The sequence below is a fragment of the Nyctereutes procyonoides genome, unplaced genomic scaffold, assembly GCF_905146905.1.
Source record: "Nyctereutes procyonoides isolate TBG_1078 unplaced genomic scaffold, NYPRO_anot_genome, whole genome shotgun sequence".
NCBI classification, from domain to species: Eukaryota; Metazoa; Chordata; class Mammalia; order Carnivora; family Canidae; genus Nyctereutes; species Nyctereutes procyonoides.
In genome coordinates this window covers 46,427,722-46,446,383 of record NW_026575020.1, presented here as the reverse complement: position 1 = coordinate 46,446,383, position 18,662 = coordinate 46,427,722, and the positions used below count along the sequence as shown (strand labels likewise).

At 45.5% G+C, this 18,662-nt stretch overlaps 1 protein-coding gene across 2 annotated transcripts in view; it reads left to right on the top strand.

The window, feature by feature from the left end:
• The first annotated feature begins 1,653 nt into the window (after window positions 1-1,653).
• The window catches only part of ERN1 (endoplasmic reticulum to nucleus signaling 1), an 85,621-nt gene continuing 68,612 nt past the window's right edge, over window positions 1,654-18,662 (top strand). Inside the window, exon 1 of one of the 2 annotated variants that reach the window (XM_055320620.1) lies at window positions 1,654-1,788. In XM_055320620.1, coding sequence (XP_055176595.1) covers window positions 1,756-1,788 — 33 coding nt within the window. In that variant the 5' untranslated portion in view covers window positions 1,654-1,755. Of the gene's footprint in view, window positions 1,789-8,932; window positions 9,072-18,662 lie in introns of those variants that run through there. The other variant, XM_055320613.1, reaches the window with a different exon arrangement.

The window sequence follows — 18,662 nt, the reverse complement described above, 5'->3', positions numbered from 1 at the left end:
AAACTTTTAGTCAAAACTATTCCTTGTTGTCTGAGAAGGCTGAGTTCATCCAACATACATACCTACACATTTCACTTTTGAGAGAGGGCCACTAACCTCCCACACCATGAACTACCCAGTGAACTAAGGGACCAGGAGTAGGAGGAGTGGTGGGGAGTCCTAACTCAGAACAGTAGGAAGACCCAGATGTTATACAGAGGAGCTAAGACCCGAGGCCCTGGAAGGAGAGTCAAGGAGGGTACCGAATCTGGGAGGGCCTGAGGTGAATGTGGAACAGGGCTCCTGGGAAGTGAGAGGGACACCAGCATGTAGGGATGAAAGATGGAGAAGACCAAGAACACTGTCTAGAACAGTCATCTAGCCAGCATTGTGCCTTGCTCGTATGGTTGCCATCGGTATGTATGTGTGGAGGGAAGTGATGTGTGGAAGCCGAAAGGGACCCAAATCATCCCATTGTGTGATTTCCCTCAACTTTCCTCTTCTCTACCTCAACATAACACAGCCCTTGAGACGCTTCTCTCTGGTCTCAGAAGATGTGGCCTCTCATTCACTTTCTTTTTCAAGAAACACTTCAAGAGTCCCCCTTCCATGCTTGATCCTGTTCTGGGATCGGGCAATATGAATGTTGAGCAAACAGTCCCTATCTTCAATTAGTCCACCGGGTAGTTGAGGGTGAAAAGAAAACCCCTACATTTTCTGCACTTCATGTCCCTCTTTAAACCTCCTTCAACCAGTCTTCTTCAGAGTACAGGTGTAGGTGAGGAAGAGAAAAGGAGAAAGAGGGATGCCTGGGTGGCTCAGCAGTTGAGTGTCTGCCTTTGGCTCAGGGAGTGATCCTGGATTTCTAGGATCAAGTCTCACATTGGGCTCCTTGTGAGGAACCTGCTTCTCCCTATGTCTGCCTCTGCGTGTCTCTCATTAATAAATAAATATTAAAAAAGAAAGAAAACTACTGAAGGTTGGCCGTGGGCCAGGTGTGGTCATTTGCATTGCTGATTCAGTCCTCCTAGAAATGCTGAGCCAGCATTTTAATCAGGGTTTATTGGTTTGGAGTGAGGAACCCAACTTAAACTAGCTGAGGTAAATGGGGGAAGGTCTGGTTAAATAGGGGATGTGGGGCTGGGCAGGCCAATCCCAAGCCAACTCCAATTAGAATGTAAGCTTGTCCAGGGCACCTTGACTGCATCTGTGCTTTTCTTGTCAACTTCTTTCTTTTCTATTGGCTTTCTACTGGATGGGCCTCTTACCTCTGGCTTGGCCACTAGAAAGGCAATGAGTTTCTTTTCATGCATCTAGTTGGAGGCAGAATGGGTAGAAGCCTACTCATGGGTCACGTGAAGGTGGCCAGATGGGTGGCTGTTTTGCTTACCTAATACTGCATATCCAAACCACTCCATAAGTCAGGAATGAAAACATCAGCCATGGTTATTATCTCTTACAAATGTGTGAGTTAACTAGGCTCAGCTGGGAAATTCCTCCATTTTACGTGGTGTTCGCTGAAGACACCTAGGGGCTTGACTGGGCTGGAACATCCAGGTGGCTCACCCAGATGGCAGACAGCAGGAGCTGGCACCCCCCCACCCCCCCCACCCACCCCCACCCCCCCCCCCCCGCACTGGGAGCTCAGCTGGAGCTGTTAATTAGAGCAACTCCATTCTCCTCCATGTGGCCTGTGTGTGGCTTGGGCTGCTCCCAACATAGCAACCACATTCCAAGAAGGAGTGTCCCCAAAGTGAGGATTCTAAGAGGAAGGAAATGGAAGCTGCCAGGCCTCTTACACCGGAGCTGGTAAGTAAGTCCCTGAATGTCACCTCTGGTCAAGACCAGTCACAGAGCCAGTTGGGATCCAAAGGAGGAGAAACAACTCTTTAAATTTAAATTTTTTATTTTCTGACTTATTTTTTAAGCTTTTACTTTTAAGTACTCTCTACACCCAATATGAGGCTGGAATTCACAATCCTGAGATCAAGAGTCGCATGTTCGACCGACTGAGCCAGCCAGGTGCCCTGAAACAGCTCTATCTTTTGATGCGAAAAGCAGCATGTGCATATGGGGGGAAGGGGCAGGGAGTATTGTTTAGGGACCATCTTTGAAAATTAGCTACCACAATAGAGTGACCTGATAGGCCCAGCCTGGTAGGTGCCCACTAGGAGACAGTCAACAGGTCTGTACACCACCTAGCATATCTGCCCCTCTTGCAAGGCTGGCCCCGCTTCTTGTTCGCTTGCTCCCTCTGCCATCCTAGCAGTGAGAAGAGCCCCTTGAACATGGCTAATGTTTGATGAACTATTCCTTCTTCTCCATCTTATGCATGTAATTGCACCAGTCAAATGCTTTCCATTCTGCCCTGGCAAGGTCTCTTGTGTCTAACTTGTTCCCACTTCCTTTTCTTGCTCTAATTAAGACCAAAGTGAGCCTTGTTAACAATGCCCTAATAGTCTCTCAAATGCCTATCTTTTCCCCTGACTCTCCCCTGAAACCCAGCTTCAGTCCTGACACTGTTTCCTAGTGGACAAAGCCCAGCCTGACATCGGCACCCCACTGGCCCATCCTGCCTGCCTTTCCCCCCACATTGCCCACTGCTCTCCTGTGTGGAAGCCAAGCACAAGCTCACTGAGGAGTCAGCTTGGGCTCCCATGAAGCCACACGGTGTCATCTCTTCCTCATGCCTTTGTTCTGACCTCCTCTTCCCTTGCCAAATCCGCGAGGACTCAGCACAGGAACCACTTCTTCCATAAAGCCCCCCTGCTCCTGCTCTATCCATCGACTCCCTTCCTTCCACCGATCCATTGCTCTCTTGAACACCATAGCTCTGTTTCTGAGTTACTCCTGCTTTCTCGAACTCCTCACAGTCAACCTTTCATGGTGCTCATCTCTGTGCATGTCTTAACACTTTTGCCAACCTGCAAACTCCATCATAGCCCCCTCGTGGCACCAATCCTTTGTGCTCAGAAGCCCTTGGCCATATTTGTTAAAAGAATGAATGAATGAGTAGTCATCAACCGTGTGGAAGTCAGAGATGAAGTCATCTGCAAACGGAAGCTGACTAGATTATAACTAAGATTGCCTTCTGCTCTGAAATCTGGTAATGTCTGTGAATGAGTTCTAGGGAGAAAGGAGACAGAGTAGGTAAGGTCTACCTATTAAGCTGTGCGAAACAGAGTCTGGAAGGAGGAAAAAGAGCCAGAAAATGGTAATATCCAGAGAGGGAAAGTTCATAGAGGAGAACTGTTAACACATCTGAAGAGAGGCCCAGGAAAAAGTAGATGAAGCATGGCCATTGGGATTTCACAAGAGGAAGAATGTTTATGAGCTGCCTGAAGGAAGTTTCCAGAGAGTTCTGTGGAAATAAGCCAGACCCCAGGGGAGTAGGAGGGACTGGCCAGTGAGGAAGTGGAGGCATTTTGAGAGGACAGTCATTTTCATACTAGTGCTGCATTGACCTTTTGAGAATATTAATATATGATGAACGGTGATCCTGTGGGTGCTTCCCCATGGTGGCACATGGACTCAGTACAACCGTGTGAGATCCGACAGCTCACAGGCAAGTGAACAGATAATCAGTCAGGATTAGACTGAATTCTCTCACAGAGCAGAACTCCCAGGAGGAAGCTCACTCTTCTCTCCCAGATGGCTGCTCTCTTATTCACATTCCTTTGCACAAGCCCCAGAGGAGGCCAGGAGGCTTACGTGTTCTTTCAGGCGATGCCCCTCATCCTCACATATTTGGATGAATTTCTGGTTGTTATCAGTACTCCAGGGAAACGCCAAGCTGGGCTGCTAACTATATTTACAGGTCACATAAGGGCCTCTTGTCATGATGCTGTGGGACGAGCAAGGATAATAAGCACCTAATGGGGGACCATGTTATAGCATCTGGGGTGGACCAGACAAACTCAGGCAAACTCTGACGTCGCGCAGGTAGCTGGGTCCTAAGCCAGGTCATGCCTCTTGCTAGCTGCATGTTACCCCCACCAGATGGTTAACCCTTTGACATTTCCACGTGCCATTTGTAAGACGGGGTGAACAACACCTACCCCTGGACCTACCATGCAGGTACCATGAGGTGATCCCACAAAGCATGTACCTGCATGTTTCCAAACAATAGCAAACAGTCGGTAATTCTTCACTAGTGATAATAAGAAACGTTCTCAGGGACGCCTGGGTGGCTCGCTGGTTGAGCAACTGCCTTGGCTCAGGTCATGATCCTGGGGTCCTGGGATCGAGTCCCACATAGGCTCTCTATGAGGAGCCTGCTTCTCCCTCTGCCTATGTCTCTGCCTCTCTCTGTGTGTCTCTCATGAATAAATAAAATCTTTAAAAAGAAGAGAAAAAGTTCCCCTTTGTGATACCAGAAAGCACTCAGTGAGCTGGCTTCTGTGGTAAAGAGAAGTTCTTCAGAGCTAGTGTCACAGTCTTCAAATCCAGTCATCCTGGAACAGGAAGAACCAGAGTTCTGTTTACCTAAAAGCAACTGCCCACAGTGACAAGGGCTTTACTTAAATTTCCCTCAAATGGCAGGACACGAAGGAGATAAAAATTTCACTTGCTACCAGAGACTCTTGCCTCATTGTTTTTACTTATTCTGGAACTACCCGACCCACGCTGGAAGTTCAAGTCCGCTTGTAAGTGGCAGCAGCAGCAGCAAGATCACAAAAAAAAGGCCAGTCAACTTATTCTAATAAAGATGCTGTTCCTTTGAGATGTTCCTGGAACTGCCAACCATGGCCTTTCTTTGTGGTTTTACCACTTTTTCCTTTCAAGAATCCTTCAAGAGAAAGACAAATAAGATCTCACTCATATGTGGAATTTAAGAAACAAAACTGATGAACATAGGGGAAGGGAGGGAAAAATAAAACAAGACGAAAACGGAGACAAATCATGAGAGACTCTTTTTTTTTTAATTTTTATTTATTTATGATAGTCACACACGGAGAGAGAGAGAGAGGCAGAGACATAGGCAGAGGGAGAAGCAGACTCCATGCACCGGGAGCCCGACATGGGATTCGATCCCGGGTCTCCAGGATCGCGCCCTGGGCCAAAGGCAGGCGCCACACCGCTGCGCCACCCAGGGATCCCCATGAGAGACTCTTAACTCTAGGTAACTGAGGGTTGCTGGAGGGGAGGTTGGGGGGAATGGGGTAACTGGGTGATGGGCATTAACGAGGGCATGTGATGGAATGAGCACTGGGTGTTACATGCAACTGATGAATCACTGAATTCTACTTCTGAAACTAATACACTATCTGTTAAATTGATTTTTTAAAAAGATTTTATTTATTTATTCATGAGAGACAGAGAGAGGCAGAGACTTAGGCAAAGGGAGAAGCAGGCTCTCTCCAGGGGAGCCTGATGTGGGACTCAATGCCAGGACCCCAGGATCACGCCCTGGGCCAAAGGCAGACACTCAACCACTGAGTCACCCAAATGTCCCAATTAAATTTATTTTATTTTATTTTATTATTATTTTTTAAGATTTTATTTATTTATTCATGAGAGACACAGAGAGAAAGAGAGAGAGGCAGAGACACAGGCAGAGAGAGAAGCAGGCTCCATGCAGGGAGCACGACATGGGACTCGATTCTGGGTCTCCAGTATCAGGCCCTGGGCTGAAGGCAACGCTAAACCACTGAGCCACCGGGTCTGCCCTTGATTTTAAAACACAAAGAAGAGGGGATCCCTGGGTGGCACAGCGGTTTGGCGCCTGCCTTTGGCCCAGGGCGCGATTCTGGAGACCCCGGATCGAATCCCACGTCGGGCTCCCGGTGCATGGAGCCTGCTTCTCCCTCTGCCTATGTCTCTGCCTCTTTCTCTCTCTCTGTGTGACTATCATAAAATAAATAAAAATTAAAAAAAAAATAAAACACAAAGAAGATTACTACAAAGGCAGGTACCCTCTCATTAAATAGCTATCTGCAAATCAACCTCATAATCATTTTTAAATGAAATCTTAAAGGGTTTCAAACAGAAAAGAGGCACAAGCCCTTTAAAGCCTGAGTCATAATTTATTCCAGCAGAGGGCGACATTTGTTAAAATAAACAAAAGGGATTAGCAGCCACAGGAATTAACACCGGACACCATGAGAGAGCTGGGGCCCAGGATCTTGGCTTCCCTCAGTCACCTGCGGAAACTTGAAAGCACACAGGCTCTGGAGTCCACCCCTGGAGATGCAGAATCAGTGAGGGATGAGGGCACCAAAAGGTGTTGGAAATCTGTTTTGTTCTGTTTTCTTAAGATTTTATTTGGCAGAGAGGGAGGGAGAAAGAATACAAGCAAGGGAAGCTGCAGGCAGAGGGAGAAGCAGGCCTCCCACAGCCCAACGTGGGAATCGATCCCAGGACCCCAGGATCAGGACTCTGCCCAACCAACTGGGTGCCCACCCAGGCACCCAGAAATCTGTTTTTAAAACATTCTCCAAGTTTGGGAAACACTGGTTTAGAGATAAGTGAAAATAAGATTTGGCAAACTCATTTTCTCCCAACCCCCAGCTCCTTAGACATATCCAGGTCCTGCTGCAGTCCTTGTCAAATCAGATACACATATTTTTCTTGCCTTGGCGAAAAAAGAGGGCTTATCTTTACACAAAGACCATGACCTTTGCCTCGTTGAGTGCATATTATTTAATGCAACTTCTAGAAAGGTCACTTACTGCACATTTTCAGGTCTTTTGTATGGGCAGATCCACTTCAAAGGCACCAACAAAATATTTCCATTTCTGTTTGTATTTATCAGTGATGCCAGCTGTTGCTTTATCATAAGCAAAAAGCTGTTAAAATAGTACTTAACTATGGAGCAAACTTATGGGCAGTGCTGCCATAAGTAAAAGCTTATCATATGAGTGTCAATCAAGTGGAGAAGCGCATAAAACATGGGAACCGACTAAGTGTAAAAACAATCTAACTGGTGCACAAGAAAGTCTGAGAACCTATAATCATGTTAAGGCCATCAGTTAAGGCCTGATTTGGTCCAACTGAGTACAAGATACAAAATCTACCTACCTGGCCTAGACTCCTTGGAACAGGTTTTTTGTTTTGTTTTGTTTTGTTTTTTTTTTTTCATCAGATCTTTAAAACCGATCTATGAGTCAGATGAGTTAGATTCCCTTTGTGTTTTATCTACTATGTTTACAGGGTCACAATGACATTTCGAATTGTCAAAAGGCTGCCAGAGTTCCAGCACAGAAAGTTCCCCTCCTAGATTTACTCTGAGAAAAAGCAACAGAGAAGGGATGTGAAAGCAGCATTTTCCAGTCAAGCTCCTTTTTTAACTCAAACATGTGGTCTTGCAGATCTTGTTGTCAGCTTGCAAGCTGGACAGGTAATCATTAAAGAGCTCCTTCCAGTTTCTGTGTTGTAGGCTCGTCCCTGGACACCTGGCTACAGGGCTCCCTGGAGCTTCTGCTTCCACACATCTGTCAGTCCCAAGCCTTTCCACATTGAAATATGCAGATAACACTTTTCAAAATGTGCCTACCACTTTCACAGTTGCCAAGATTCATTCTTAGAAATTGGTGTTGGATTCTCCAGCATTGGTACAGATTAATCCCTTGACTTCCATCCAGGCATTGGAGGCTGGGAATAGGGAATTCTGTTTATCAGATTTTGACTTCCAACGAGTATTTGTCTTATACCTGAATAGGATTGATCCACAGTGCACACGGACCAGACATTTGGTCAGTCTCCTGCTAGCTCTTTGCTATTTTCTCTAGCATTGCCCACACCTTTCCCCCAAACCCTGAAAAATCTTAGGCAGTCATGTGAGCAAGTCAGAAAAAAGTAGAGAAATTGCTCTCCCCTTTTTCTTTTTCCCCAAGGATATGTAAATGTTATGCTTTGAATCTTAGGTTTTCTTGTTACAAGCAATGTCTTCTCTCCCCGCTTCCATTCAAGTTGAGAGCAGCATGGGACCCAGTGACCAAATAGGTGCCAGACGTTTAAATTCAGGTTAATAGTCCATAATCCTCAATTAGATCCTGTATGAGTCCTCAATCCACTCCCTCCAATGAATTGTGGCACATGTCATTTCTAGTGCCACAATGTCACATCTATTAAATGCCACATAAACACAATACAAACGGGTCGAATTGGTTTCCTTCTTTGCTTGTAATTTTTGGATAATGACTTGGCTGTAGTTTATTCCAGAGGGAATAGATGGCTGTTGGACATGAGTTGAGGGGAATTCCTGAGGGCAAAGGGCAGAAAGGGGCCTTCGGGTTAGCTGAGGCACAGCTGGAGGACCCCAGAGCTGCGGATTTCAGCGCATGGGCTGAAGTGTGTTTGCTGGACTCCCTGCCAGCTCCCGATCCAGGCTCCGGAGGTCGCCCACGATTCCACCACGACGATGGAAGGACGGAGCGCGGGCTCTGGACAGCCGGCACCGCCCGTCTCCTGGCCTTTCCCCTGATTCCTACATAGCGGGTTTCTTGGCGTGGGTGGTGGGACAGCCTGGGGCCAGGGTGCACCCGCGTGGCGGGACTGCCCGCCTACCTCAGCCTTCGGCAAAGCTCCCTGCCTCACTCGCTCAGCGCCCCTAGACTCGGGACACCCAGGCCTGCTCCTTCTCCGTGGCGGAGGCCGGGCCGCGTACGCTCCGCCAGCAGGAGGCTGGCCCCGCCCCCTCCGCCGCGGCCCCGCCCCCTCCGCCGCGGCCCCGCCCCCGGTACGGCCCCGCCCTCCGGTCCGGCCCCGCCCCCTCTGCTGCAGCCCCGCCGCGGCTCCGCCCGGCGGCCCCGCCCCGCGCCCGGCCCCGCCTTCAGGCCGGGCTCCCGCCCAGTTTCGGGGCCGCCTCTAGGTCAGCCCCGCCCCCGGCCCCGCCCCGACCGGAAGAAGCGCCGGCACCCGGCGCTTATAGGGCTGGGCATGGGGGTGCCGCCACCGCCTAGTCAGCTCTGCGTCCGCTGAAGTCCGGCCGCCGCGGAGCTGTCGTCGCGGCGCCCCCGCCCCGTCCTCAGCCCGCCCGCCCGCACCGCCCCCCGCAGCCGGCCGGCCGGGCCGGGAGCCAGGCCCAAGTCCTCGCCATGCCGGCCCGGCTGCTGCTGGCGCTGCTGGCGCTGCTGCTGCCCGGCCCCGGGGTGAGTGACCGGAGGAGCGCGGGGTGGGGGACAGCGCGGGGACTGGGGTCCAGCCGGGAGCTCGGTGGCGGTGGCGGCGGCGGCCCGAGGCCCCGCGCGCCCCCGCGGAGGCTCGGGCGGGGAGCGAGCTCCTCCGGGCCGGCCTGGCCGCCGCGCACGCCTCCCGAGGGGCCTCGCGGGCCAGCGCCGCTGTCACGGGCTGCGTCTCCCGCGGCCCCGGGCGCTCCCGCACAACCTCGGGGCCTCTGGAAGGCCCGGGGCGCTTGGGAGGCCGCCCCACCTGCCGGACCCTTCCCGCAGGTGGGCGCGGGCACTGCCTGGCCGTGGCCGCCGGGGCAAGGATGGAAAAGGGCCCCTGTAATCGGGGGGAAGGGAACGTCTTGCGTTTATAATCCTTGTTTGAACTTTTGAAAATGCGAGAACTTCGGGAAACGAATGCAGCTGGGAGCGGGCCAGCGTTTTTACCTGCGGGGTTGGTTCTGCTTACCTGCCTTGCAGGTTTCTAAGGACTCGGAGGCAAGGGGCTTCCTTTTGTGCACCACGACTTCGCTAAGCAAGTTAAGCTGTGGGATTTACACTCCCTTTAAGATCCCATGTGGGACAGCGGTGGAGCCGCTTCAAAACTTTAAATGAAAGACGGTCTCCTCTTGTGAGGGCTCTGTGGAGCCGTCTGGAAACCTCTTTTCATCTTTTCCTGGAGAGAAGCGCCTGGATTACATTGATTTAACTATTTAAGGCCTCTACTCAGCCTGTGGATATGGGCTCCGTGTCTCGGGAGGACATTTTGTGGACAGAGTTGCCTTTTTTCCTTCTAGTTGAAAGAACCTAAATTAGTGGTTTTTAAAAAACGCATTGTTCAGGATGTGGGTATGGTACATCGGTTCAGGTTCTGTTTAATGACTTCCACACCGTACCCTTTAATATGGTATATCGTGTACCAGGTGTGTCCAGGTGGAGAACTGACACGTGTGTACCTGAGTACCACACTGTGAAGTCTTCGGAGGTTGTGCACTTTTGGTAAATAATAGTCCATGCTCTCGGAGTAACAAGAATTTGGAAACGTGAAGATGTAAGATCACCTTTTTCAAATTTAGGATGGGGGTTAGAGAAAAACTTGTACACACTTCACAGTAAAACTCATTTAAGTTAAGTTTTTCTTTTTTTAAAAGATTTTGTTTATTTGAGAAAGAAGGAAATATGGGGGGGGGCTATGAGGGAGAAGCAGACTCCCCGCTGAGCACAGAGCCCCCACAGGGTTTCATCTCAGGACCCTGGGATCATAACCTGAGCACAAGGCAGATGCTCAACCAACTGAGCCACTCAGGCACCCCAAGTTTTTCTTCTAATTAAAAAAAAAATTCCACTTTCATAACTAGGGTCACGTTTTGAACTTGAACACTTCGCTTCACCTTGGATTGGTTAACTGTTGCTTTGGCATCTGTTCATAAATAATATAAACAGAAGGACCAAAGAAATGTTATGGAAATTGATCATTTTGTATCAGGGCCTAAGTATATATATATATGGTCCTCGCCACATTTTTCCGTGGGTTGTTCTTTCACAGGATTCTAGTATTTTAGTTATTGAGTAACTTAGAGCCAAAAATAACTATTTAGCTTTATTTGGGACTATAGTTTCAGTTTGTGTAAATATTTCCAAATTGTATTTAGAAATACAAACTTCTCAAAGTTCATAGTAAAATATTCCAGACCCTTATCAAAAAATTACATTTTTATGTAACTGCTTTGTAAGTAAAATGTCAGAATTTCACTCTTAGAATTATCTACCAGCAAAAATTTTGATCCTCACACATAGAACTATTATATTCTAAGTGGAATCCATTGCAGAGTTTGCAGTTAAACTAGGCAGCAGTGATGTCCTGCAGAACATATTGGGTATAAAATTGGACAAACCTGAGTTCAAACCGGTCGCTTGCTGGCTGTGCCCTCAGACAAGTTATTTTACTTCTCAGAGAGTCTGTTTTCCGTTATGTGAAGTGAGGATCACTAGCACATGTGAAAGCACCTTGCATATCATAGGTAGTAAATATAAACCCCGTCCCTGTTTTTTTACTGTCCATTTAAAAAAAAAATTATACTGTGCCTCAGCAAGAAATTTTTCAATGCTTTTTTAAGTTTTAAATCTATTTTAAGTAATTTCTATACCCAATATGGAGCTTGAACTCATGACCCTGAGATCAAGAGTCACATGCTCTTCTGACTGAGCCAGCCAGGTGCCCCAGTGCTGTTTCTTTTTGATTGATGAAATAACTAGTGCGTTGGAAGCAATACTGTGATTTTCTTTCAAGAGTGTGTGTCTGATTGAGCCAGACATTGACTCATCATAGGCTGAGACTCTAGGCTATCATATCCAAAATGCAGTAACATCAGTGTTACTAACTTCAGGCTGTCTCTTGTTAATCCAAATTGTGCTTATTTAGAGTCTTTTCCCTCCTTCCTAGACCTGGATCTTGTACCTAACGTTGGTGTGTGCGTTACATCATCGCTGTCACGTAGTCCTTACTTAATGGTGTTTATGTGCCATTTCTGCCAAGTACCAGGGAGATCTGTAGTACATGAGGCAAAATACTTTCTTCAACTATAATATATACAGTTTCTTTTAATAACCAGTGTTTCAGTTTTAGAGGAGAATAAACAATGTCACCAAGAACTGAGGACCATGTATATATAAAAACACACTGAGGATACCATCTGGGATGCAAGTCTTAACTAGGAATGTCCTTGCTTATCATTTGCTCTGATAGTTATCACCTGCATGAATTATCCTCGTAGGAGTTATCAAGTATTTATGCTGACGCCGTGAGGAGAATGTTTCATCAAGCTCAGATCAGGGCTGCTCATCATGAAATTGGACTGTAGTTGTGCACGTGTGTGTTTTTTGTTTCATTAACCTGCCTGTCAGTTGGGCTTCCCACAGTAGTTTAGCTTCTCAGAGCACAAGAGAAAATGTGTATGAGAGTTCCTCTTGAGAGAGTTCAATAGTAGACTGTATTCCTAAATGTAAAACCAGTGAGCTACGTTAAGATTTCTTGCCTGGACAGAGTAGCGCCTCCTGGGGTAAACCTGTTCTTTGCCTGCTTCAGATTTTGACTCCGTTTTTCAGATTGAGGAATCTTTGGATAATGATTTCATTTTCGCTGGAAACCTCTCTGGTTTGGGGATCCAAAGTAATCTTTAGGTTCAATATTGTCTATGTTTTATAATGATCAAATGGTCTCCCTAAAGAGATGATATAGGCGAGAAAAATGTAATGTATCATTTTAATGGATTCAGTTTTTATTATGCACAAATAACTAGGGGCCTGTAACCTAGCAATATGATTAGAGTGTGATGCTGGCTTAAAAAAATAGGGACAGTGAATCATAGTTTGTGAATAATAAACATGCTGGTTGGCTGTATTTCCCAGGGGTTGGGGATTTTTTTTTTTTTTTTTTCTTTTCTATCTCTGTCTTTACCTATATACCCGGTTTGGTTTCAGACTTGTCTGCCTCAGAGCAACACAGTCTTAGTGATATTCAAATGAGTGCAACAGACCAGATTGGGAAAAGTAGAACTTTTAAAAGTAATCATAAGTTCCCTGCTTCCATTCTTTTTTTTTTTAATTTATTTTTAGTCTCTACATCATTTCTTTCTTTCTTTCTTCTTTTTTTTTTTTTTAAGTAAGCTCTATGCCCAGTGTGGGGCTTGAACTCACGACCCTGAGATCAAGAGTCACATGCAATATCTATTGACTGAGCCAGCCAGGGGCCCCTCTACATCACTTCTGATTATCATGTGATCTTTGTTCACACAAAGCAAATACAGCAGTGTAAAAATATGTGTTCTAAGTTTATATTTAGTTTCACAGAAGTTTTCTATAACTGTTAGGAAATTTTCTGAGTATGTTATTGAATTTGTCACTAGCACCTTATTAAATCATCCCTTGCCAAAAGCATTTGAGCCTTCTGTGCCCAGCTTGAGGTTGGCGACTATAGTCATACTGACCAGGATTGATATGGTAATAAACATGCTTTGCCTAGTGACCACCTTCCTGAGGTCCTATGGGTTGTTTCCAGTTTTCCCATTATTATAAGGAAAGGTGTATTTCCCTTTCTTTAAATCTTTAGTGTGTGTGGTGCTTTCTATATGGTAACATGGGAAGATTTTTTTTTAAGTATGGAATGCTTCACATATTTGTCATCCTTGCACAGGGGCCACACTAAAATCATTCCAATTTTAGTGTATGTGCCGCTGAAGTGAGCACAACATGGGAAATTTTTAAAAAATCCCTCAAAGTAATCATATGTATATTTTTTAATTTTTTATTTATTTATGATAGAGAGAGGGAGAGAGAGAGAGAGAGGCAGAGACATAGGCTGAGGGAGAAGCAGGCTCCATGCACCGGGAGCCCGACGTGGGATTCGATCCCGGGTCTCCAGGATCGCGCCCTGGGCCAAAGTCAGGCGCCAAACCGCTGCGCCACTCAGGGACCCCAGTAATCATATTTTTTAATAGAAATGTAAAAAATCATAGATAAGTCTAAATTAACCAAACAAACCTATAATCATAGTATCCAAGCATTACCTATGCTAACATTTTTAAGAGCTTTATTGACCTATAATTCACATATCCTACAGTTCACCCATTTAAAGTGTATAATTCAGTGGTTTTTAGTATATTTACAGAACTGTGCAACCATCACCATAGTCAATTTTATAATATTTTCATCATTTCCAAAAGAAAATTTACCCATTAGCTGTCACTTCCTATTTCCCACTCACTTCCCAGCCCCTGGCAACCAGGAATTGACTTTCTATAGATTTGTCCTGGACATTTCATAAAAACAGAATCATACTGCATATGGTCTTTTGTAACTGGCTTCTTTCACTAAGCATAATGTTTTCAAGGTTTATCCATGTTGTATTGATGTTTTGTTCTTTTTTTATTGCTGAATATTCCATTATATGGATATACCACGTTGTGTTTGTCCATTCTTAAGTTGATGGACATGGGGGTTGTTTCCCCCTTTTGGCTATTATGAATAATGCTGCTATGAACATTTATGTCCAGATTTTTTTTAATGGCCATGTATTTTCATTTTTCTTGGGTATATACCTAGGCGTGAGATTTCTGGGTCATGTGGTAACTATATTTAACCTTTTAAGGAGGGGATCCCTGGGTGGCGCAGCGGTTTGGCGCCTGCCTTTGGCTCGGGGCGCGATCCTGGAGACCTGGGATCGAGTCCCGATGTCGGGCTCCCGGTGCATGGAGCCTGCTTATCCCTCTGCCTGTGTCTCTGCCTCTCTCTCTCTCTCTCTCTGTGACTATCATAAATAAATAAATTAAAAAAAAATTTAACCTTTTAAGGAATTGGCAAACGATTTTCCAAAGCACCTGCGCTAATTGACATTCCCACCTGCAATGTAGGAAGGTTCTAATTTTTCTACATCCTCACCAACACTTGATATTCTCTTTTTGACTGTAGTCAGCCTAGTGGATGTGAAGTGGTAACTCATTATGGTTTTGATTTGCATTTCCTGGACGGCTGATCTAATATCTTGATATATATCCTTCTAGACATTTTCTTCTGTGCATACTTGCATAGATATTTTTTCTTCTGGAGCATATCCTAGATCTTTCTGTGTCAATAAATTTAATTCTGCAACATTATACTCACTGCTGTATATTCTCTGAATGGATATACTATGTTTTGTTTTGTTTTTTTGGATCAACCAACCAACCAACTCTGAGGCTGTTTTTAATTTTCATTACTATAAACAGTATGATGGAGTGCCTGGTGGCTCAGTCAGTTAAGCATCTGACTTGGGCTCAGGTCATGATCTTAGGGTCCTAGGACCGAGTCCCGTGTCAGCTCCCATTCACTGGGGATTCCACTTCTCCCTCTCCCTCTGTTCTTCCAACCACACCCCCCCCCCCCCCCCCGCTCCTCATTCTCTCTCTCTCTCAAATAAAATCTTTTTTAAATCCCCAAAAAGCAATGTGATAAGCCCTCTTGTTGCTAAGTATATCTTAACTACCTAATTATTTCCTTGGAATAAATTCTCAGAACCAGAATTTGCTAATCTTATTTACTCTTGCCCTCTTCCCCAGACTCCAAGCAATATTGGAGGTTTTTAAAAGCACAAAACTAACCTTTAAATTGGTTTTATAGTAATCATTTTAAAGTAACCTGTTTTCTTTTAGCAGTGTGGATTTTAGGTCAAGGGGAAATGGAATGTTTAGATTTTGTTTGGTTTATATGCTGTAGATGTAAATAACCACAGCAGTCTCTTGATGACACCTTATATACCTAAAAGCTGCTGAGAAATGTTTTATTCTGATTTGTTAAGTAACTTGTTTGCAGAGTCCTTTGGTCTGCAGTGGTTTCAGATCAGCTTTCTAGCAGATGTGGCTCCCATGAACACCCTGAAATACCTCGGGATAATTCTGCGAGTTTGGTTTTGAGGGTAGCCAACCCTTTGCAGATGAGAATCTTTTCTGTAGTTTGTCATGAGGCCATTTAAACTTCTGCCTCAAGCCTCTTAATAAATCAGGAGTTAGTGCATTGAATGTCCCTAGTGGAGGCCATAGTTCTTAAACCTATAGCTTGTCTATACAGCTGTGTTTCCTGGAAAGATTGCGGTACCATTTGACGATGGAGTAATGCCTTTAGTAGTGTTTTGTCTTTTCACAAATGTACCTAAACTTAATTCATTGCAAGAGAATGTTATGTCTTTCCAAATAATCGCCCCCTCGGGGTTCAGGGTTCGTGTCATACAAATCAGTTCAAAAACTTTTTTTTTTTAATTTTCCAGTATTTCATTTAGGAATTTACTTAACTGTTTTAGTCATTCAGCTTTAAAACAAGGAACTCCAAAAAAGCAAACATATACTCTTTTTTGTTGTTATTTTAAAAAGATTTATTTATTTATTCAGAGAGAGAGAGAGAGAGACACGCAGACACACAGGCAGAGGGAGAAGCAGGCTCCACGCAGGAAGCCCGACGTGGGACTTGATCCCCTGTCTCCAGGATCACACCCCAGGCTACAGGTGGTGCTAAACCGCTGCACCACTGGAGCTGCCCCAAACACATACTCTTAAGCCAATGATCCTTACACAGTTTAAAACCTTTCCCAATTCCTTCTGGTGTTTGCTTGAATATAACTTCTACATGGTTCATGCTGAAATTTTAATCAAAACTGTTCATCAGCTTGATTGCATAATTTATTGAGGACACTTGGATTTGATTTTTGCTTGTTTTTAAAAACCAACTAAACGTTTTCTATCACTTAGGGGATTCAAAAAGTATATTCTTTGAAGGGGGTTTCCAGAAAACTCCAGAAGTATTGTGAGCAGTGGGAGCATATATGAGTAAATGGATAGTCTCTCCAGATAACTAGAATCAGAGAAGGAGTTTTGTTGATCCAGCCCGATGGGTCTCAGTATTTTCCCCACCCCAAGTAAGGAATAGGATGATGTGCATCCATCAGTAACAGTGGGAGCTGGTTAGAACCTTGGAGGGTGATATTTGGGGCCTATACCATGCCCTCCCCTCCCAAGTTGAACAGTAGTTGCTCTGCTGTGTTCCCCAGAGCAGACATATGAGGAAACTGAGGCCACAGAGGGCTGGTGACCTGTCCAAGGTCATACTTTGGTGGTGGAATTGAACTTTGAATCTAATCCTTCTGTTTCCCTTTGAAGAGCAGCTCCTACAGTGCTTATTTATGTTCTGGTGGGTTTGTTAGAACCCATCAGTTTACCCCAGTCACACTTTGAGCGGGTGACCGACCATATTGCGAGGAGAGATGGCTTTACAGAAGGATAGGGGAGAGAAGTAGACTTTCTTGGAAGCTCAGGAACATGCTCAGATAATGCTCTTGTTCCTCCCTTGAAAGTCATGGCCTCTAACCCTTTTATTCCAGTAGTAGAAAGATGCAGCTTTGAGCTAGAAACACTGCTTTCACCTGAGAGACTCTGTCAGCGAGAAAAACCATTTTCAACTCTGGAGTTAAGTCCAGTGATCGTGGATAGAGTGGAGATTCAGAGGCCCTTCAAACAGGGTCATAGTTTAAGCTCATTTCTTTGCTTGGGTCTAATAATATCCAAGCAGGTGCATGTTTTTCGGTAAGATCTCGCCCAGAAATGTTTCTGAACTAGCAAAACTGAAAGTTCATGTCTTAGAAGGCTTTAACCAGAATTGCTCTTCCATGGTGCAGTCAGTCTTTGGTATTAAATCCTGAAAAGAGATAACCCTCTGGTCATCAGGTTGGGCCTGGGGTGTTCACCTTACCTCTCAAGCAGTTCTGGCACCAGGAAGTGGGTCTGTGGTGACAGGAGAGAGAGTGGCCTTGGCCCTTGGACCACAATGGAGGGACGAAGATTAGGTTAGATAGGTCTCAGGAGAATGTAATGAGGGAGAGAGGGGGCTACCAGGAAGTGAGGGGCGGGGGAAGAGGGCTGTCACTTCTCTTGCTGGTTTGCCCTGGAAGGCAGGGACCCTGTCTTGCTTATCTGTATCCTCTGTGGCTTTCAGCATGGTGAGTTGGCCATACCCACTGTAGTGAGCACTCAGCAGATAAAGAGCTTCAAAAAGGAATATTCAATCATTAAGACCAATGAAACAAGGAGCTGTTTTATCATCAGGCATGTGGGTTATGAATTTTTGTAGGGGGAGAGTGGGGGATGGAAGATGTTGCTGTATCCTTTAATGGGATCTCATCAGTAGTGTTTCTACAGAGTGAGGGAGGCTTCCAGGATACTTGATTGGGTGGCATGAACCATAGTGTGTGAGATCCTCTTGATGGGCTCCTCATATCAGTAATGAGATTAATTTTTCCATTGCCAAACCCTGTATGATAAATGGTTTGTGATTATTCCGAGTCAGTTTCATTTTTCACTCAGCATGATGTTTCATTGTTAAAAAATGAACCTTGATCTAGGGCTGTCCTCTTATGTATTAAACATGATTTCCCTAGTTAGTAGACTAATTTATAATTATAATTCAAAACCACCCCTTTCTCCAGTGGATTATTTCCCCCCCTCTACTTCAGATGAGGGAGTAATTGTTTGTCTAGGCTGCAGAAGTGTTTGTCATGGAAACCAGATTTTTTCATACGTTTTCTGAACAAATGGTGCTATCAGAATTCCTAGAACCTGATATTGTCATTGATCTACAGTTGGGTCATAGGAGTTCGTTGACCAAACTGAGTCAGATCTCTTTTCTCAAAGGAAATAGCCCATCAGGCCTGAGGGGCCTCTAGGAGTGAGAGAAACACCTGTCTGCAGGGCCACAGCTGCAGCTAGGAATGTGTTACTGGAGGTAGTGCCTCTCAGCCTGGGCTGAATTAGTCACCTAGAGTCACCTGGGGAGCTCTTTAAAAACCCTCTGTTGGGGTGCCACCTAAAGTGACTGAATTCAGAATCTCAAGGAATGGAGCCTAGCTTTTTCCTTTCTCTCTCTCTCTTCCTCCCCCCTTTCCTCCCTCCCTCCCCCTTTCTTTCCTCCCTTCCCTCCTCCCTCCACCAATCTATAATACATACTCAATTTCTGATGTAGTGTTAAAGTAATTCATCAGTTGTGTTTACCACCCAG